Source organism: Rhincodon typus, chromosome 25 (genome assembly GCF_021869965.1).
Source record: "Rhincodon typus isolate 14 chromosome 25, sRhiTyp1.1, whole genome shotgun sequence".
Classification (NCBI taxonomy): Eukaryota; Metazoa; Chordata; class Chondrichthyes; order Orectolobiformes; family Rhincodontidae; genus Rhincodon; species Rhincodon typus.
In genome coordinates, this window is record NC_063356.1 from 14309136 (window position 1) to 14331939 (window position 22804).

General features: G+C 39.1%; 1 protein-coding gene across 2 annotated transcripts in view; it reads left to right on the forward strand.

Annotated features, from left to right (window-relative positions):
• Positions 1-22804, forward strand: part of LOC109938097 (fibromodulin) — a 49865-nt gene that overhangs the window by 19054 nt on the left and 8007 nt on the right. Inside the window, exons 1-2 of one of the 2 annotated variants that reach the window (XM_048612169.1) lie at positions 7203-7230; positions 16694-17610. In XM_048612169.1, the coding sequence (XP_048468126.1) occupies positions 16695-17610 (916 nt within the window). In that variant the 5' untranslated portion in view covers positions 7203-7230; position 16694. Of the gene's footprint in view, positions 1-7202; positions 7231-16693; positions 17611-22804 lie in introns of those variants that run through there. The other variant, XM_048612168.1, reaches the window with a different exon arrangement.

A 22804-nucleotide genomic window follows, 5' to 3' on the forward strand; every position in this document is an offset into this window, starting at 1 on the left:
TCTCCAGCATCTGCAGTTCCTACTATCTCTCCCCAGAATGTTATCTGAATCTCTGAATTAACAGTCCACCGATAGTACCACTAGGCCATCACCTCCCCTTTATTCTGGGTTTTTGTTTAGTAAACCTTTTCTGAAGCTACTTCCAATGCATTTATGTCCTTCCTTAACTAAAGTGACCAATTCTGTACACAGTATTCTAGATATCTCACTAATGTCCTATATAACTGAAGTATAAAATCCCAACTTTTGTATTAAATCCTTCACAATAGATTAATATATTCTACTAATTTTCCTAATTACTTGCTATGTCTGCATGCTAACCATTTGTGATTCATACGCTAGGACTTACAAATTGCTCTGTATCTTAAGAGCTTAGCAATTTCACACCATTTAGATAATATGGCTCTTTTTTATTATTTCTTTTGAAGTAAGCAATTTCACATTTCCCCATACTGTACACCACCTGGCAGAGCTGCTGTGCTGCAGTGGTAGTGTCCCTACAATGACCCAGAGGGCCTGGTTTACAATCCCATCTGCTCCAGATGTGTCTCACAATACATCTGAACAAGCTAATTATGAGCATCTATACCATTTGACAAACCTTTGCCCACTCATGTAACCTATCTATATCCCTCTGTGGTCCTCTTATATCCTTTATACAACTTACTTTCCTACCTATTTTTGTACTATCAGCAAACTTAGCAACTGTACTTTCAGCCCTAAATTTTTTACATAAATTGTAAAAAGTTGAGTCCCCAACAATGAACTTTGTATATTGCCACTAGCTACATCTCACCAATCAGACAATAACCCTTTTATGAACTCTTTCTGTTACATATTAGCTAGCCAATTTTCTATCCATTGTAATATATTATTCCCTACTCCAGGGCTACTATTTTCCACAATAACTCTTATTGTGGCATCTTATTAAATGCTTTCTGGAATTCTAATCTAGATTATCCATCAGTGCCTGAGAAAAGGTCACCAGATCCGAAACGTTAACTCTGTTTTTTTTCCTTCACAGATGCTACCAGACTCGCTGGGCTTTTCCAGCAACTTTGTTTTTGTTCCTGATTTACAGCATCCACAGTTCTTTCGGTTTTTATTATCCATCAGTGCCTCCTTGTCCAAACATGTTACTACCTCAAAGATGTATAATAAATTGCATAAACATAATCTTCTTTTCAGAAGACTACACTGACTCTGCCTGATTACCTTGTTCTTTTCTGTTTGTCTTACTACAACGTCTTTGATGATAGCTGCAAATACCTTCCCTATTACAAATGATAAACTAACTGGCCTGTAATTTCCTGCTTAATGTCTCACTCCCTTTTTAAATAAATGTGTTACATTGCTACTTTCCACACTAATGGAAACTTCCTTGATTCTGAGGAATTTTGGAAAATTAAAACTAATACATCAAGATATCTTGCTAACCACTACTTTGATGATGCTAAGATGGAGTTCGTTAAGGACACAGGGATTTGTCAGCACACTGCTCCAATAATTTGCTGTTTGTCAGTTCCCCGGTGATTGTAATTTTCTTCAATTCCTCCTTCCTTTCTATTTCTTGGTTTACAACTAATTCTTAGATGTGATATGTGTCCCTTGCAGTGAAGAATGATGTAAAATGTCTGTTCAATTCATTTTTTATCTCTTTACTTTCCATTTCTAATTCCTTAGACTCACTTTCCATGGGACCAATGTTCATTGGATCAATAATTTCCTTTTGAACATTTATAACCCTCATAAGATCTGCCTTTCAACTTCTATCCAGCTTTCTCTCCTACTCTAATCAAATTTTTTTTGACTTCTTCATCCAATCATTGAAATACACACTGGAGATTGGGAGTACTGATCAGAATGGTTAACTTCTCCCTTATATTCTGATGAGCAGAATATATCTCATTATGTCAATCAGGCCATATACAACATCTTCCCTGAAGACATTTTCCTTGTTATTATTGTTTTATTAAACTGTTTAAGTAAGTAAAATAGTTTATCACTACTGATCCCACTCTAAGACTTTAAATTTATAATTTTATAATGCAGTTTCATTGAAATTCTGCTGCTTGGGGACTAAATGCTAAAGTATTGTTGGTTGCTAAACTGAAACTTTGCTAGATTGTAGATTTCTTGGCTTTGTACTGTCTAAATTCCAGAATTTCCTTCCTAAAAGCAGTGTGAGTATGTTTACTTACCAAGGGCTTGGGCTGTTCAAGAAAGCAGCTCACCAACATCCTCTCCAGGGCAATTAAGGAGACAAAGTGAAACACAGCAAAACCAAACAGAAATATTACCAAGCCTATTTTGGATCTTTTATGTTGCAGATTTGGTATAAGGAATCAGGAAGGAGAGAGTTATCACAGCACTTTCATCGAGGAGGTAGTCACACCCACTAGGTTAAGAAATAGTCCGGTGAATGGTCTGTGGTAGCAGATGTGACTGTCAGCCAGGCAGGTTAAAGGTCCTCAGGTGCTGTGCTGGCCCTTTATCTTTAACCAAGAGATACAACAGGCCAGTTGCCTGTGTAACTGAGTGCAATTACCGCAGGGTCTATGAGCAAACTGAACATGGCATCATTACACATGAGACGACAGAAGGCTGAAGAAAAGGAAAAAGCGCAAATTCTAGGAGACCGTATGCCTGGCATAAGCACCATTCTCCATAGCTGTGAATGGGAATTCTGAATAAAAAATACACCATGTAGGAATGAGGGATGAATTGAGTAAGGTAGACTGGGAAGCTATATTTCAAGATATTATTGTCAGTAACTAATGTAAATAAAGAAAGTAATGTAGAGGAGAAAAAACATTGAAAGAACTAATTCATTAGTTGTAACAAATATGCATACCTTTAAAATGAAGTAGTCAAATGAGCTCATGCGAGCATATAAATAATGAAAAGGAATAGGCCACTTGGCCCCTTGAGCCTACTTTTGCCAGTCAATAAAAACTGCTCATTCCCAGCTCCAAATCTGCAACCAGTAAGAATAAGCCGATGTGATTGCACCACATTCACATCTATGACTGATAACAGGCCATCCCTGTCCACCTTTCCTCATAAGACAACCAGCCAACTCTAGGTATCAACTTAATAAATCTTTGAGCTACTTCCAACACTTTTACATCCTTCCTTAAATAAGGAGACCAGACCAATCCTCTAGATGTGGTCTCATCAATAAAACATACAACTGAAGGATAACTTTCCAACTTTTGTATTAAACTTCCACCATAATAAATGATACATTTTTAATAGATTTCTTAACTACTTATTGTACCTGCATATTAATCTGCAATTCATGCACTAGGGCATGCAGATCCCTTTACATCTCAGAGTTGTACAATCTCTCACCTATTGAATAATGCACTTCTTTTTATTCTTCCTTTCAACGTGAACAATTTCACATTTCCCCACATTATAGTAAATTTACCAGATCTTTGCCATTCACCTAACCTATCTATATCCCTTCGTAGCCTTTTCTTCATAGCTTTCTTTCCTACTTACATCTGTGCCACAATCAAATGTAGCAAATATACCTTCAGTCCTTTCATCTCAATCATTTTTATACATTGTAAGATGTTCGCACCCCTGAGCTGACCCCTGTAGCACATCACTTGCTGCATGTTATGAACCAGAAAAACTCAATTATTCTGTTTCTCCTTTTCCTATTAGCTAGCCAATATTCTATCTATGCCAATATGTTACTCCATACAGCTGAGTGCTTTTTTCCCACTGTAACCTTTGATGTGATAGCTTATTAAATGCCTTCTAAAAATCTAAGAGCAGTACATCTACTGTATTATTAGTCACTTCTTTGAAAACCCTGGACTGAAATTCAGTGGGACATGAGGACTTGTCAGCCCACGTCCCCAAAAATTTGCTCAGTACCATTTTCCTTGTGGGTATAATTTGCTTGGGTTCATCTCTCCCTTCTATTACCTGATTTACAGCTGTTTCTGGGATCTTACTGTGTCCTCTGCAGTGAGGACCGGTGCAAAATTTTGTTCAATTTGTTGTCATTTCCATTTTTTCTATTGTTAGTTCCCTTTACTCAATGCGTTGGTTGTGAAATCTACTAATGGGTTCTTCACTGCAGTCTACTGTAATTCTACTTGAATATGTGGTCTTGGAATTTCTACAATGCATTATGTAATAAAATTAGTCTTATCAACAACCTCATAAATAGGGTCTGAGGAATTTGCTTATCATGCAAGTTTGAAACTGAAACAGGGCACATCGAAGTTATCCTATAGGATAATGGCTACCCTAATCAGATCATTGCTCGCTGTATATCATGTAAACTCACAAATGGCCCCAAGTAGATCTCTTTCAGTCCTGAAAAATGCCCAGTCTACACAGAGATGAGGTTAAGCAACAGATAAATCTAACTATTTCACGCGTTTCAATGCAGTACCAACATGAGTGGCATTCTCTATTGACAGGATGCTGCCATCAAACCAAAACAAATTCTGCCCAACACACAAGTGAATAATGTGGCATATGAATTCCCATGCTGTTATGGTGCTAGGTACATAGGGTGTACATCTGAATGACTGGTGGATCATATCAAAAGCACGGCCCTTTGAATATTCATAACCAAATGCAAATAACCCATACTTGTAAAACTCACACTAAAGCATTCAACACTAGATGTGATTCTGCAAATGGAGAACACTTGCTAAACAATCTGATAATGCTAAGAATTACAATTTAAGATTATAAGGTGGACATGCAGTGTGATTCACCTAAAACCTGCTTGATCTAGATTTATCCATAGATTTATCGACAAGCAGGGCCCCATCCTTTGCTTCTTTGAAATTTCATATTCTTGCAATTCAGTCTTGATGGATGCAGGAAAAAAGCTTCAAAACTCCCAGCTGAATCTGCCAAATTGTGTTATAATTTTCTGAGCTTCTTGTTACCATTTTCTTAATAAATGATTGCAAAATTTTCCTTACTACTGAAATCTCTTTTCTTCAGCAATACTCAAGTTCTGTACCACTGTGAGACTATAAATATACATTCATTAAAGAATTAGAGCTCCCCAGAAATGTAGTCCAATCATGGCTACTATGAGGAGTCAAAGGTAGAATAAAGGAGCTTAAAATATTGCCAAAAGTGTAGTGTGCCTGAAGTTGAGAGGATTTTAGAAGTCAGCAAAGGACAACTGGGAAACTGAAATAAAGAAAAAAGTACAGGAGTAGACTATTAAAAAATCATAAATACAGTTTGGAAATGTTTCCATGGGTATATAAAAAGGATGGGACTGGCAAAACTAAACATAACATTTAGAGGTAGAGAAAGGAGAAATTATTCTGCAGGAGAAAGTGGCAGAGGAATTAAATATATATTGTGAAGATATTTTTAAAAGTTCTGGAAGTAATGCGGAAGGGCTTAATGTGAAAGAGGAATGAAATAAATTGTAATTGGTGAAGAAATGGTACCAGGTTTATACCTTTGGGTTTTAAAGGAGGTAGCTGCAGAGACATGTGGTTTCGATCTTCTAGAATTCTTCAGGTTCCAAAACTGTTCCTTTGAATTGGAAGTTAGCAAACATGACACAGCCATTGAAGAAATGAGGAAGAGAGAAAAAGGGAAATTTTAGGCATGTTAACTGACTTCAGTAAGAAGGAAAATGTTGCAATCTTTTATTGTGAAAATGGTAATGGGAAACTTAGAAAATTATAACATAATTAAGCAGAATCAGCTGGGAGTTATGGAAGGAAATTGTTTTTGAGAAATCTTTTAAGTGCTTTTTGTGGTTGTAACTTTTGGGTAAATAAGGATGCACAATGATTACAGATTGCTTGGATTTTCCTTCCACATAAATGTCAAAAATTTAACTATTAAACACAACAACCAACTGAAATGACAAATAGCATGTTCACCTTTTATTGCAAAGTGATTGGAGTGTAAGAATATAAAAGTCTGACTAAAATTAAGTAGGTCTATGGTGACATCAAACTTAAGAAGAATGTACCATTTTCATTTCCTTACTTGCCTTACTTGCATTAGCAGAAGTGTAATGAACATACACCAGAATGAGATGCTTGTTTATTGAGGAGAGATGAGGTAGGCGAAGCTTATATTAGCGAACATTTAGAAGAACAAGAGATGATCTAATTGAAACATGAACGTCACATGGTTCAAACTGAGAAATAGCTTCTCCTGATTAGGGAATGGAGAACACGAGCTCGTAGTTTCAGATTAAGAAGTTGGCCACTCATGACTGAGATGATAGGAAATTTCTTCACTCAAAGGGTTGTGAATCTTTTGGATTCTCTACTCTCAACAACTGTGGGCATTGAGTTGTTAAGTATATTTATGACAGCAATGGATAGATTTTTGCTTACTTAGGAAGTTAAGGGTAAGGGGGACAATGAGAGAAGATGAACTTGAGACAGAAAATGAACCATGATTTTATTGAAATCTTGAATGACCTGCTTTTGGTCCTATTTCTTATGCCCTCATGGAAATTCATTATGTTCCTTTACTTCATCACTGAAACAATTCTTCAATTTAAACTTTGATAAATAGATAGCTTATGGATTTTGCGATTTCATTAGTTATCCATTTTAGCTGGATGTTGTTCCAGATTTCTCAAATTTCAACAGCAGGGCAGACAGTACTGAGATTTCAGGCTAAAGATCAAAGAAATCCCTGACGGACTAAACAATGACTTCTCGTCACTTTGAACTCAGATTGAAAAATAAAACTTTAAACATGAAGCAAACTATTATTTTGGGATATTGTGATTTAACAAAGGCGTTCCTTTCCCTAACGTGTATATTTTAGAGTTATCATTTCACTTAATATTTTTAAACATACAGCAAACTGATGAAGCTGCTGTTTTGAATTCCATTATGATTTTTGCATTTAAGCTTGTTTTTTGTCTAATGACATTTGTATAAAACAGCTGAAAACTTCCACCCTTGCTTTTATTTGTAGATCATGTTTGGAATGTAAGAGACAGAATTAATCAAGAAATATAAAGAGCGAAAATAATCATTCCTTTCACAGGCAGCTCACAAATTTCTGTGGTGCCAAGTTGACACAAGGTTATAAAAGGACACTTGTGTATTATAACTGGGAGTAGTCCAGTAATCAGACTATTCACTGTCACTCGTATGAAGTCATTCATAAACTGCTAGAATTTTAAACACCTCCTTGAAATGAGACACCTTAGTTGAACAGCCAAAGAGACAGGAGCTGAAACTGGGAATTCAGGTTGGTACCTGTAATATAAGGATATTTTTAATACTTTGACTTTTCGTTACAGTTAGGTCTATAATTTCTTATCATGAATATTCAGATAGCTTTGTGTTTAGGAGGGATAATGTGTGTACTTCTGAGAAAATACTTATTAAATTAGGTTGGTCAGAATAAATGTAGCCCGATATGACTCTAGTTTTGTCGTATGGCAAAAGAATTGAGTTATTTTACAGAACAAATCAGGCAGTTGAAAAATAGTTAGTAGTAAGGTGCATTCATGCAAATAGAATGGCAAATTCATCTGTTGTGTTCCATATATGCAACTGTTAGGGTTCCTGTTAAATTGCCTGGTCATACAACTAGTACATTGAGGAAAATCTGCATGGAGCAACAAAACAGCATCTTCATTCCTAACAATAATTATTGGATGCAGTGCTTTGATGAGGCAAGTTTTAAGTCAGGACAAAAAGAAACACCAATAGGCTGCAATGAGTTAGAACTGGAGGAGGCTCATACAGAGCATAAACACTGTAATACAACACTTGGGCTGAATGATCTCAAACTGTACTTTACATTCTGTGTCATTGTAAATAAGTTGAATTATCCAGTTCTTAAGCACTTCAATTGGAATAATTAGAGGGACCCTTTTTTATCAATTATGCAACAATTTAAATTAAGCAACTTTGAACTAATTTTAGTTTGTACTAATTCCAATTTTTACTGATTAGTGTCATGAGCCAACATTCAAAATTCTGGGTCAAAATATTACTACACTATAACTTCAGAATGACACTTTTCTGGAAAGGAAGAGAAGCATAGATATTTAAGATTGAGAGTAATTATTTGAAAAGTAGCTGGGATGAAGTGAGATATTCATTCAAATATAGAAAGCTACAATTTCATAAAGATATGTTTACTTGGATCTGCAAAGTATTTTTGGCCATTCAGCTTCAGTGTCTTCAAAAAAATTAATAATCACAAGACATGATTTATTTTATGAGAGGATTTCTTCATCTGTAATATTAAAATACACATCCTTAGAGAAGTCTGAATATTAAAAACTTACCTGAACTCCAACTAACTTTTGATGTCCTTTCCAGCCATTTATGAAAGCCAATTATGACTCTTTTCACTGCTTCCTAAGCTTTCATTTTTACAATAACAACATCTAAAATTCACTCAGATGCAATCGCTTACACTTAATATTAAATATTTGTACAATTGCTTCAAAGAATCAAAACAGACATTTCTATTCTTTTACCATTCTAATTTTAATTTGAAATGTGCTTTTCAATATTCCAAGTCTGCAAACAGGCTGAATTTTCAGAATAGAGAGTGACACTCAAACTGAATTCTCTAAGCGCAGGGAATAATGACAAATTAAAAATTGGCTGCAGAACTGTTAGAGACTGACAAGCATTGTAACATCAATATGCTGTACCGGTAGGAGATAAAGTGAGGCAGAGAAAAATTGAAAGTAAGAGCTGGAGTAAGCCATTCGGCTCTTCGAGCCTGCTCTGCCATTCATTATAAATAATCACCCAATTCAATGGCATGTTCCCACTTGTCCCCCATATACTTTGACCCCTTTAGCCATAAGTGCTGTATCCACCTGCTTCCTGAAATCATGCAATGCTTTAGCCTTGACTGCTTTTTGTGGTCATGAATTCTATGGTTCACCACTCTCTGGATGAATCTATGCTTCTCCTCATCTCAGCCTTAAACGGTTTACCCTGTATCCGTAAACCATGACCCACCCACCCCAAGTCTGGATTCCTTTGCCAATCTCCGGGGAAGCACTTGGGAATAAAAGCTATTTTCAACTTGGAAGACAAGGTTGTGAACTCTAGCAAATGATCGGCATTCAAGAAACATTCTGACACAACCGTTGCTATGGCTTAAGATAATGTTTACTGGGGCTTGCTGCTGAGTGTTCTGAGCAGGGACCCCAGTGGAAAGGTTTGGACTGAAATGGTCAGATTGAACTGGCATGCAACAAACATCTGATGGAATAGCTGAAGAAAATCCCAAAGATCCTCTTTTTCTCTTTGTGGGTGTTTAGAAGAGGAGGAGGTGCTACTTGAGGTTCCACCAAACCAAGCTGGATTCCCATAGGTTAAGGTCCTCACCTGCAAAACCTTCTCCTCAATTGACCTACCTTTGACGTTGAGGAGCCAGTGGGCTGCCCCAATGGCCACAAACCCTGACCTCAGTCTTCACTCTGCAAAAGGGGCTTCCCATTGCAAACATTCCAGGCACTGGAACCCTCTGGCAGTGGGATTGGGATTTTACAAACTTATACGCTTAAACATGTATTTCTTTCATTTTATTTTTACTTGAGCATTGCTAGAAAAGACAAATTGTCTTGAAGCTTTTGGTCTTGCACTCTTCAGGACTTTGCGCAGGAAATACCAAAGTAAAAGGAAAACAACTTTTATACTGCTTGAGGGGAGAGTGCTGAGGGCTGGAACGTGGACTCTGATAGTATAGTTGTTGTTATCGAGAATGCATCATTTCATGATGACTAACAGGTAACTGCCAGGAATTTTTTTTAATTTTAAACAAGGCAGATTGACTCTGATTATTCAAGGTATTGTCCTGAGAAATAAGATAGATAATAGCTGTCACCTATTTCATATGCAGTGTGTGCGCATGTTTAAAATAACTCCACAGGGACTGGTATCCCATCATCAATCACCCTTTACTTACACATGGAAAGTCCTTGACACTGATTCAGCTTCCTCAGAGGCAGCTCTCAGAGTGAATAGAACCTCTGACACTTCTGTTTATATCTGCCAGCCAGGGCTCCCTGATTGGACCAGGTTAACAGACCCAATCAAAGATCTTATATTCTATGAGGTTCACCTGGCTGACCTCATTATAATCAATACAATGTTCTTTCTGTCTGCAAATAACAAGACCCTGTGTTTTAATATTTGTAGCTTCACTCTAGTATACTCTAGTACTCCATAGTGAGCCCAACTGTACACGCTAATGCAATGTACATTGAAGCCAATTGACAATCCTAAATTGTATCAGCACAGGCCTTGACACTCAGCATTATGTAGCAAAATGCCCTGTAATACTGGCCACTATGTTGTGTGTTTTGCAAGTGCAGCCTGGTTGGAAATGGTCAGCACCTTGCTTGTGTGAACAGCTGAAGGGATATGCTGTGTGATATGTATCTGCCAGATTTGTAGCAGAATTCATAGCTCTAATCTGCTCTTATTGCCATGTGTTTACATAGCTGATCCAGTTCAGTTTCTGGTCAGTGGTAAACCCTTCAGGATGTTGATTGTAAGAAATTCAGGGATGATAATGCTATTAAATGACGTGAAGAAATGGTTAGGTTCTCTGTTATTGGTGATAACTGCTACCTATCACTTATGTGGCTTAGATGTTACTTACCACTTTTTAGCCCAAGCACGAATGTTATCCAAGTCTTGCTTCACATGAATACAGCTGACGAGTCTTGAATGATGTTGAAAATTGCATGGCTATCATCAAACATTCCCACTTCTGACTTTATAATGGAAAGAAGGTCATTGATGAAGCAGCTGAAGATGGTTGGGCTAAAGACTGGACCCTAGTAACTCCTGCAGTAATGTCCCGGGACTGAGACGATTGACCTTCAACAACTACTACCATCTTTTGTGCTGGGTAAGACTCCAACCAGTTGAGAGTTTCCTCCCTGACTCCCAGTGACATCAATTTTGCTAGGGCTTCTTAATGCCGCATGCTGTCAAATGTTGTCTTGATGTTAAAGATTCTAAGTCTCACCTCTGTAGCTCAACTTTTTGTCCATGTTTGGAACAAAGATGTCATGAAGTCAGGAGTTGAGTGGCCCTGGTGGAACCCTAACATGGCATCAGTGAACAGCTTATTGTTGAATCAATGCTGCTTGAAAGCATTGCCAATGACCACTGCCATTACGTCGCTGATGATCGAATGCAGACTGATGGGGCAGTTGGTCCTACATTTAGTTAATAGAACAGACTTAGGCAATTTTTCACATTATCGGGTAGATACCAGTGTTGTAGCTGTACTGGAAGAGCTTGGCTAGGGGTACAGTTCATTCTGGAGAACAAATCTTCAGTACTATTGCAGTATTGTTGGCAGTGCCCATAATCTTTACAGTGTCCAGTGCCTTCAGCCATTTCTTGATATCATTGGGAGTGAATTGAATTGACTGAAGACTGACATCTGCTGTTCTGGGGACCTCAAGAACAGATCGAGATGGAACATCCACTCAGCTCTTCTAGCTGAAGTTGGTTGCAAATCTTTGGCCTTATCTTTTGACGAATCTGAAAAATAAACAAGTGAGAGCTGAAGCAAGTTTAAAGATGCATTTAAAACATTGTGAGGAGTAAGACCTCTGACCCTGAAAATGGAGGCAGGCATTGCAATACACAATTAGCCCATGTCCATGTATTATGTACAAACTTTGTGCTCTCTGTTTATTGTGAGGTTATTTTGCTTTATTCTATGTATGTTGTACAAATATGTGGTGGATTGCAGACTGTAGCCATGGATTTAGGATGCTCAGCAGGTAGCCCTTGGTGGATCCAATGCAGCTTATTTAGTGGCCTCCCACAGAACAAGTTATTATGATTGCATCTAGGTTACTGAGGATTAACCTGCAATACTTACTGGGTATGATCCAGCACATTCCTGAGTGATTAAAGGAGTGAAATTCCTTGAATTTATAGTGCTAGGCTGAGATAGCAAGAAATATGTCTGCCAGTCAATGCCCCCTTGTACTGTGAGAAATCTCAGCAAAGCTTTATGTTTGCTCCACCCACATCTTTCTAACAAGCGAGAATGAAGCACAGAATCATGGAAATCCTACAGTACAGATAGAGACTATTTGGCCTATCGAGTTTGCACCGACTCTCCGTAGAGCACCCACTCTCCCACCTAAACCCTGTAACCCCACATTACCCATGGCCAATCCACATAACCTGCACACTTTGGACTGTAGGAGGAACCCAAGCAGACATGGGGAGAATGTACAAGCTACACACAGACAGTCACCAAATGTTGGAATTGAACATGGCTCCCTAGCTCTGTGAGGCAGCAATGCTAACCACTGTGCCATTGGGCATAAATAGATTACATTGAGTAGAAAGCCTCACATGGTGAATTTGTGGAAGGTAAACTTTGCAATGTTGTAATGGCTTCCAGCCCCAGATTGGAACGAGCTACAAGCATGAATATTCATTTCCACCTTTACTTTCACAATTACTGACAATATGGTCCTTACCTGGCTGTGAGCATGCAGCTGGTGGAAAATTTCAGTAAGGATGGTCCTTACTGAGCCATGTACCTCTCACACATTGTTCCTCACTGAGATTCACGGAGCAGAAATGCTCCACGAACATTCTGGATGGTCAGTGTCTCTTGCTTCAATCCTTTCCTCCCTCCTTCCTTCCACTTCCAGAAGCTGGACCTGTTCTATTTGACCTCAACTCATTCTTCAAATTATGTTATAATCTTGCGTAGCCTAAATAGTTACTGGTTTGAGCAAATTTGAAGTTCATCAGCACCTGCCACACTTGCAGACTTTTGAAACTTGAAGAAACTGTGGAAAACACCAAGCGTCTGTAGAATCATAGCAGCATCCAGAAGAAAACAAAGAGCTATTGACCTGAAGTCGTTGATGATTCCTTTAAATAGCTCTGGTAGGATGGAGGTTGAGTGCAGTCCTTTGCAATGCTAAATCTGGAATCACATTTCAAAGGTTTTGTGTGGGTATTTATTGGAGGATTGAGCTCCAAAATGACATGGCTGGTGTTAAGTTCCAGCGCTATTGTCTGGGCACAAGCTAGTGCCCCAAGCAATCTGGCATCGTGTTCAATTTCACAACACGGATACCAATTTTGAGGGCTAAAAACATCTGAAATGTCCAAAATATGGATGCAAGCAATTTTAATATCTCATCTGACTCTGTTGTCAGTGTCTAAGGATACATCATGAAGCTTTGCAGCTGATTAATTACTGAAATGATGCTGTTATTTCCCATCACAGAGATAAATATCCAGCAAATCTGTTTCTGGAACAGTTCAAAGTCAGAAGTCACACGTCATCAAGTTATAGTTCAAAAGGTTTATTTGAAATCACATGCTTTTGGAGTGCTGCTCCTTTGTCAGGTCCCCTAAAACCTGTCGGACTATAACCTGGTACTGTGTGACTTCTGACTTTATCCACCCCAGTCCAACACCAGCACCTCCACATCTGGAAATGTTGGCTGAGGGCATAACATTAGCTCAGGTATTCAGAGTATGCCCTGCCTGTCATCAAGCAAGACCATGAAGTCTTCTACATCCACCAGAGAGACAGAGGATGCTATAGGTTAACTCCTCAGCTGCATGAGAGCACTTCTGCCTGTCCTGCATTCCCTCAATACTGCACTGGAATCTATTCAATGAGAATCAACAGTTGCTCTTTATGAAGAGTTCTGCGTTGTACACAGAATTTTTTTTATTATGTCAACTCAAAAGGTCTTTTCTCTATTTCTTGTTTTGAACATCAACAGGATTCAGAAGTGGAATATGGAAACTAATTTTTGCCATTCAAAGTATGGCATTCTCAAAGTAACGTGAAACTTGTTTTAAGTAAATGTTTTTGGTTCCATGACACTCAAAAGGGACATTATGCATAAGTTTTTTTTCCTCTGTGGGTTTCCATCAATAAACCTAGAATGAATGAGCTAGTTTATTTCACATTTGTGGATTATTTTTAACCTCATGCTAAATAAAAATATAGTTAAGATCGCCTCTGGTATAAAAGAACTACTACCTTGTAAATATTTAACTGTTCATCTATTGGGAATCATGGGAAAATATATTTAAACATGTGTCACGTGCAAAACAAATAAAACATTTTTACAGTAGGTTTATTGTGTTTGCAAGAAATGAAGTGTGTGCAGAAGCTCAAGGACAAGAAAGGAAATAGCAAAGGAGCTAGGATTGCAAGTTTTACAGGTTTTCTTCTAATTCAGCTCGTAAAGACTATTCCTGAAATAAGGTGTGCCTGATTAGCTGACTCATGTGATGCATGTCAAATTATCTCCACAGTGACAGAGCAAACCAAAAGATTCAAAGTAGTTTGGCTGCATGAACCAATGTTGGCCTAATTAGCATCTGGTTCAATAATTGAGGCAGTCTGTTTGAATAACCATGGCTGTTTGTTCATGTTTTTGTTTCAAAGTACCAGCAGAACAGGGTTTGCCCAATGCTTTCCAATAAAAGTCTTGCTCAAATTTAACACAAAATCAAATGTACACACTTATATAAATTCAAGACATTTTTAAAATAATACTACTTTTTAAAAAGTTTCTCCCCCTCATATTTCATCTTGTACCTTATCCTCCATGTGCATGTTCCAATTTTTATTTTACTCACTTTATAAATGACATTAAGGATAATCATTGCTTTTGACTGACTTCCAAATTTGCTTTCTGCTAGACTACTGCCAATGTGATTGGCTGCTTGTTGAGATTGTTGATATCACTGTTACTGGATCCTTGGATATATCTTAAACTTGAGAAAAAGGAAATCCATGCACTAGTTATTACCACAGTTCTGAGGTCAGCAGTTAATATTTAACCAATAATTATAAAATTTGAGCAGTTCACTTTAAATAACCTTGATTAAGTGCTAAGTTGAGTCTCCCAGAATCAGCTCAGTAATCAGATGTCTGTTTGAGCAACAGGTAATCTATTTTTATGTGCTGTACAGTGCATTCAACTCAAATGAATACATCATAGAGAGGGCACTGAAGAGATCTACTGGGATGATGAGAATGTGAGAGACTTTAATTAAGAGGCAAATTTAGAGAAACTCAAACTCTATTATTAAAACAGGGTAAGAGGTCAAATGTCCAATGTATTGACAAATATGAGGAGTTTTCACAAAATAAATAAACCACCAAAGACTATTTCCATTGGCCAGTGGAGGCATAACAATTTTAAAGAACACATCCAAATAAGAAAGAAAGAGTTGGTAATCATTATAGTGCTGTGGTATATATGATCATGAAATGTTGACAAGGAAGAGAAAGAGAATAAAAAATAAAAATGAAAGTAGATAGCTTATTGTAAAAGAAGCATCTTGTAAGGACCTTGAGAAAGCACAGTTGGAATGATATTCAGTGAACAATAAACATCAGAGAAACAGTGCAGGCCATGGGTAAGTTGTGCCATAGTGGTAATATCACTAGACTGACAACCCAACAGCCCAGGTTATAGTTCTGGGGACAAATACCACTCTGGCAAATGGTGAACTTTGAATTCATTAAAACAAAACCTTGAATAAAAAGCTACCCTAATGTTTACCATGTAACAACTATTGATGGTCTGAATAACACATCTGATTCACGAATGCCCTTCAGGGCAGGAAATCTGCCATCCTTACCTGGTCTTGCCTATATGTGACTCTAGACCCACAGCAATGTGGCTGTCTCTTAACTGTCTTCTTGTCAATTACAGATAGGTGATAAACATTGGCCAAGCCAGTGACACCCATGTAAGAATATAAGACCAGGCATAGGCAATTCAGCCCCTGAAGCCTGCGAATGCTATTTGATATGATCATGGCTGATCTCATCTCAGCCTCAGCTCCACTTTACCATCTACTCTCCATAAACCTTCAATCCATCACTAATTAAAAAATTGTCTATTTCCTTCTTAAATTTATTCAATGTCCCAGCTTCCACCTCATTCTGAGGTAATGAATTCCATAGATTTACAATCCTATGACTGACTTAATTCCTCCTCATCTCTGTTTTAAATCTGCCACCCCTTATCTTAGAACTATAACCTCTTGTTCTGACTATCCCACATGAGGAGACATCCTTTCTACATCTACTTTTTCAATTCCCATTAGCATTTTATGTACTTCAGTTAGGTCTCCTCTCATTCTTCTAAACACCAGTGAGTATTGGCCTAAACTGATCAATCTTTCTTCATAACAATGATCCCTCATCTTTGAAATCATTCCAGTAAACCTCCTTTGAATTTCCTCCAACACAACGCCATCCCTCCTTAAGAAATGAGAACAAATTTGCATGCAATATCCCAGGTGCAGTCTCACTAATGTTTTGTACAGTTGCAGCAACACCCTTGTGTTGCACTCTGTTCCTTTGGCAATAAATGCCAAAATTCCATTTGCCATCATAATTAACTGTTGTACCTACATACTCATTTTCTATGATTAATACATGAGTAGACACATATCCCTCCATTCTGAAGCACTCTGAAGTTTTGCTCCATTTAGAAAATCAAGAAGGGTCACTGGACTCGAAACGTTAACTCTGTTTTCTCTCCAGAGATGCTGCCAGACCTACTGAATTTCTCTAGCAATAAGTGTTTTTGTTCTGTTTTTGTTTGTCCTGACAAAAAAGGTCCCTCTTTTTCAGCAAATAATAGACCTTCAAGTACTGAATACCAAGATTAATTTTATACATGTTAAATTCCCAGGATGAAGCTGATCCACCTGCTGGTTTTTGCAGCAGTTTTTGTAGGAGGTGCCTGCCAGTACACCTATGGGTATTTCAATTGGCTCGCACGTGTTATGGGATATTCTCGGTATTACAGTAATCAATATTATGGGACTGAGCGTGAGCCTTCGTTGGCAACCAACTGCCCTGCTGAATGCACCTGCCCATCTATCTTTCCCAGGGCTATGTACTGTGATACCCGTATGTTAAAATATATCCCCGAGGTGCCAGCCCGGATGAAATATGTTTACCTGCAGAACAACCAGATCGATGCTGTGCCAGATGGAGTATTTGACAATGCTACTCATCTCGTCTGGGTTGTCCTCCATTGGAATAAAATTTCCAATGACAAGATAGGTGCAAATGTATTCTCCAAACTGACAAACCTGGAGAGAATGTACTTGGGACATAACAATCTCACGAAGATTCCCTTTCCTTTGCCAAAGTCGCTGAGGGAGCTGAGAGTTGCAGGAAACAAGATTTCAACTGTTCAACCCGATGTACTGGAAGGTCTCGACAACTTGACTAAGCTACTGCTGAATGACAATGAGCTGGAAGATATCGGAAGCTCCCTCAAAGTTTTAAAGTCTTTGTCTTACTTGGACCTCAGCAATAACCACCTAAAAAAACTCCCTGAAGTACTTCCAGACTCACTGCACCAGCTGTACCTGGATTTCAATCACATCAGCTCAATTCCTGATGAGTACTTCCAACAGTTCCCTAAACTTCAATATGCGCGGATCTCAAATAATGAACTAACGGATAATGGAATACCATTAAACACATTTAACGTGTCCAGTTTGATTGAGTTGGATCTCTCCCATAATAAGCTGCAGAAGATTCCTCCTGTCAATGAGAACTTAGAAAACCTGTACCTACATGCCAACAAGATCAAAGGTGAGTGGGATATGATTCTACTTTGAAAAGTCTGTGGTGCCGCCTTATAAAAGTTTCCAATGAAGCTGAATCCATCTCCCCAGTTGTCCCCACTCACAACTGAATATTAGTAATGAAGGAGATGGGAAATCATCATTCAATAGTATCAAAGTTGTCAGTTCAATGCACCAGTGAGGGATTGTCAGAGGTGAGGTCTTTCAGATGAAAAGATAAAATGATCTCTTATCTGTCCTCTTGAGCAAATGCAGAAACTCCCAGAGGCATCATTTTGAGGAAAAATGGAGGATTGACCCCAGATCCCTTGTTAATATTTATGTCTCAGCCAACATAATAGTAATAGCTAATCTGGCCATTGTCACACAGATGTTTGTGAGGGTTTGCAGTGTACAAATTGATCCCTATATTTCCAACATTATAAAAATGATGACACTTTGCAAGTATGTAATTGGCTGAAAAGCTCTTGGGAGATCCTGTGGTCATGAAAGCAGCATGGTGGCGTGGCACGGTGGCTCCCTGGGGAGCACTGCTGTCTCAGCGGGCTGGGGAGCCGGGTTCAAATCCAGCTGTGAATATTTGTTTGTAGGGAGTTTGCATGTTCTCCCTGTGTCTGTGTGCTATTTCTCCAGGCACTCTGTTTCCTCCCACAGTCCAAAGATGTGTAGGCCAGGTGGATTAGCCATATGGAGATAGAATGGGTCAGGGTGTATTACTCTTCACAGGGTTAGTGCATGTGTGACGGGCTGAATGGCCCATTTCTGCACTGTAATGCTTCTATGAAAGGGATTATGTAAATGCAATTTCCTTCCTTTTCTCCTGAAGTAAATCTTCTTTTCTGGAAGTAATATTGAAGTAAGTTCAATGCAATGTTAAACAACGATAGAGCTTCATCACTTTGTATACAAAGCATTAGATCCAGTACTATGAATTAGCTTTAACAGGATATAATAAAAAAAGATAAATCTAAATTGATTGAACTTAGGCAATGGTAGGTGCACTAAAATTGTCCCTTGGGCTTGGAGAGAAAGGAAAATTAACAGCATAACATTATTTTTTGACTCCCTGTGTGCAATGCACAGGAAGTAAGGATAATTAGGTCAGAGGCTAGGAATACTGGGGCGAATAACTCATCTCCTGACTCCCCAAAGCCTGCCCACCATCTATAAGGCACAAGTCAGGAGTGTGATGGAATACTCCCCACTTGCCTGGATGAGTGCAGCCCCAAAAACACTCAAGAAGCTTGACACCATCCCAGGACAAAACAGTCGCTTGATTGGCGCTACATCCACAAGCATCCACTCCCACTACTGACACTCAGTAGCAGCAGTGTGTACTATCTATAAGATGCACTGCAGAAATTCACCAAAGATCCTCAGACAACACCTTCCAAACCCACATCCACTTCCGTCGAGAAGCACAAGGGCAGCAGATATATGGGAACACCACCACCTTTAAGATTCCCTTCAAGCCACTCACCATCCTGATTTGGAAATATATCACCATTCCTTCACTGTCACTGGGTAAAAATCCTGGAATTCCCTTCCTCATAGCATTGTGGGTCAAGCCATAGTTGGTGGGATGCTGCAGTTCAAGAAGGCAGCTCACCACCACCTTCTCAAGGGTAACTAGGGATGGGCAATAAACACTGGCCAGCCAGCGACGCCCACATCCCACAAATGAGTTAAAAAAAAAGCTTTGGTGTGATGTCCTGAACTTTAGGCTGCCACTCACTATCTAGTGTCATACGTAAAGAGGGAACATTTGTACAAAACGATAGGTACTGCTGTGCGTAAAATTCGTTATGTAATTATAGCCCATAAAGTGCCTTTAGAAAAGGGCTGCATTACTAAAAAAGAATGTAATGAAGTCCATCAGTATTCACTCCATTTGCTGAAAACAAATTGGTTTTGGTGCCATACACATGCAACCAAAAATGCTTAAGAAGTTTTAGTAAGTGCAGGTCTATTTTCGCTGTAATTTACTCATTGACACCATGACTGAGAACCATTACTTATTTTATAGTATGGCTCCTACTTTCTGTGTGGCATTTACTTTGCTCTTTAATTCACATTGGTAAGCAGAACCTCAGGAAAAGGAAGGTTTTAAGGTCATCCGAATAATAAACCAGAATTGGGGATTAACCATGAAAATAGCAGTGTTAATGAAAGAAAGGTATTTGGCACAAAGCTTTAGTTTTCCTATACAAAAACGGAAGTTTCTGGAAAAGCTCAGAGGGTCTGGCAGCATCTGTGAAGAAAAAATCAGAGTTAACGTCTTGTGTCCGGTCACCCTTCCTGAAGGGTCACCGGGCACAAAACGTTAACTCTGATTTTCCAGCAACTTTGTTTTTGTTTCTGATTTGCAGAAGTTTTTTCGGTTTTTATTTAGTTTTCCTGTCCTGTGTAAAAACCATGTTTCCAATCAATGTACACAGAGTCATCAGTTGATAGTTGGAATGAGCTTCAAATCTTCAGAAATCTGAAGTGAGCACACTCACATTGGGGAAAATGGAACAGGATTTTATTCTTCAGATATTCCTGAATCTTATATTTACAAACAGGTTAAACTTGGGTGAAGAAGTATTACTAGATCATCTCCCTTCTGTTTGTGTAAAACTAATTTTGATAAATTTGCATTTTTAGAAAGGACTGATTGGTGAAGGTGGTCAAACAAATGACACTAATGCTTAGTCCTCCTTTTGATCAGTGTACGTATCAGACTCTCTCAAATGTTCAGTTTCTCTAGTTTCTTCAGTTCCAGATTCCCTAAATGTGAAGTGGGAGGGATGGACTTGTCTGAATTTCCAAAAGCCTTAATGGGAAACCTTGGTCTTGCGTATGCATACATGTGTGTGTGTGTTTGCAAGCATATGTGTGCGCATGCAAATGTATTTGTGTTTATGCATGTGTGTGCATATGCATGTCTGTGTATGTGTGTGCATGTGTGTGTGTTCACGTGTGTGTGTGAGAGTGTGTGGTTGAGTGTGCATGTGAGAGTACGTGTGCATATGTGTGTGAGTCATGCGCATGTGTACACATGTGTGTGTCTGTATGTGTGTGTGTATGCATGTGTCTGTATGTGAGTGTGTGTATATGTGAGTGTGCATGTGTGAATGTGTGTGTGCATGTATGTGAGTGTGTGTGAGAGAGAGTCATTGCTACAACCATTGGAAAGGATCCTTCAGTTTTCCTGAAAATCTCAACAGTGTGAGCTGGTGATATCCATCATGATTGATAGCATGAAAGATCAACTAAGGCTGGATCACAGGAACAGGAAGTGACCATTCAGTCCTGAAAACTGCACCACCACTCAATGACAGCAAGGCTGCATCACATCTTAATTCCATAATCATACTTAACCACTTGTTTCTAACGATAAAGAGCAGAATTATAATTTGCATGTGAGTTTGCTGTTTGCGAACTAAATTCCCATACATAACCTGACTCTGTGCCAATAAAAGCTTTATTCAGTTTTCTGCTAATGAATTGACCAGCTGTTACATTTTTTCCTCACTGCAAAATAGAAGAGGTTTGGGGCTGCTGTAACACTCCAGTTGGTCTTTACACAGTCTGCTATGAGCTGTGCAAACATGAAGAGTCCAAATTAATTTTCCACCAGTATTCAGCTAGATTACCGCAGGGGACACTACAGTGTACTCTGTACTCTGTCATCTGTCAGGCAGGGGGATGGAACGTTTTTGTGGTGCGGTGGTAGTGTTTTTACCTGCGGAGCAGAGGCCTGGGTTAAAGTCCCAGCATCTCTAAATCTAGGTTGTAACACTTCTGAACAGGTTGAGTAAAAATATCTATCAGGCAAGGGAGACACCATAATCAGGGAAGTGTCAGCTAAAGTTAGTGATGTCTCTGCTATCTGAATGCAGCCGGGTGGTATCAGTCTGTCTTTACAACCTACATGTTCCTGTCGTGGATGTGCCTGCATTCCTAACCAGGCACTTGACAACCATACAAAGGTCAAGGATACGTTTGCGATTTGGACCGCAAACAGCAGGTCAAGATGACGCAAAAGGTGGATGGTAACTGAGCAACCCCACAACCTCCCTCCCTCGTTGCCATCTGGTGAGCCTAATGTTTGTCATCCTTGTGGCGAATCTGGCCAGGTGGAGGCCAATTACAGCACATCATCTGGAAGAACAGGAGGGTCACCATGCAAAAGAACGCCAGCGAACAAAGTGCTGCATTGAGCAAGAAGGACATAAGGAGGGAGCAGAGGAAAGAACAGAATGAGACAACAGACTGCTGAATAGCAGTGCTACACCACCAGCAGGCTCCCTCTCCTCTCCAGACTGAATCAATGGAAGAGGAACTGACAGAAAAACAACTGAGGGAGTAGCAACTGGTGAAGCAGAGTGGGTAGAGGAAGGGCCCAGGAAGGGAGCAACATCCCAAACCAATGGCAAAAGGTCAATTCTTTCCAACATAGATGATAAAGAATGTTGCTATTTGGATGGGGAAGGATAAGAGTGATACCTTCAGAAAGAAATGGGAAAGTTCGAGTAAGCTGGATGTCACAGCCGAGCTCCAAGACAGTGCAAACAGTGAAGAGGCCAACACACCCCAACTTCAAATTGAAGAGGCCAGTGTGCCCCATCTCAGGAAATCAGGAGTAGCATCATCCTCGAAGGGGAACTGATGGGAAAGACTTCTGTCATGGGAAACAGCTCAAACCTCACCTCTTGAGTGAATGCATTGAGGCTGGGCAATTTCAATGTGACAGACCAGGTCGATTGCCTTGAACCACCGAAAGTGAGGCAATCTGCTCAGTACAGGGTGGGGGGTGCAGAAGCAGAGCCAAGGACTGGAATTGTGAAAGATAATGGCTCAGGTTAATAAGAAGTTTTTTAGAATGCCTAGGAATGTCCCTTCCATGAGCTTGCGTACTTTTAAATCTACTGCAAGATGTGATTTATCTTAGTTTACCTGACCAAGGTTCAAGTTGACCTGCTATTTCTACAATGACTGTGACACTGTACCTCAGCTATTACAGGCAGTGGGTTCAATGATGGTCAATGGGCCATTATTATAATTTAATCTATAAAAATGCTTTTCTTTGGTTAACTAACACGTACATTCAGCTCAAAATTCCCACTTGCAATATCTGGAATGGTCTTTCTGAGTGCGATATCAACTGTACCTTAAATGAGGCTGGGCAATCTGGCAGGGCTGACAACAAACTAAAT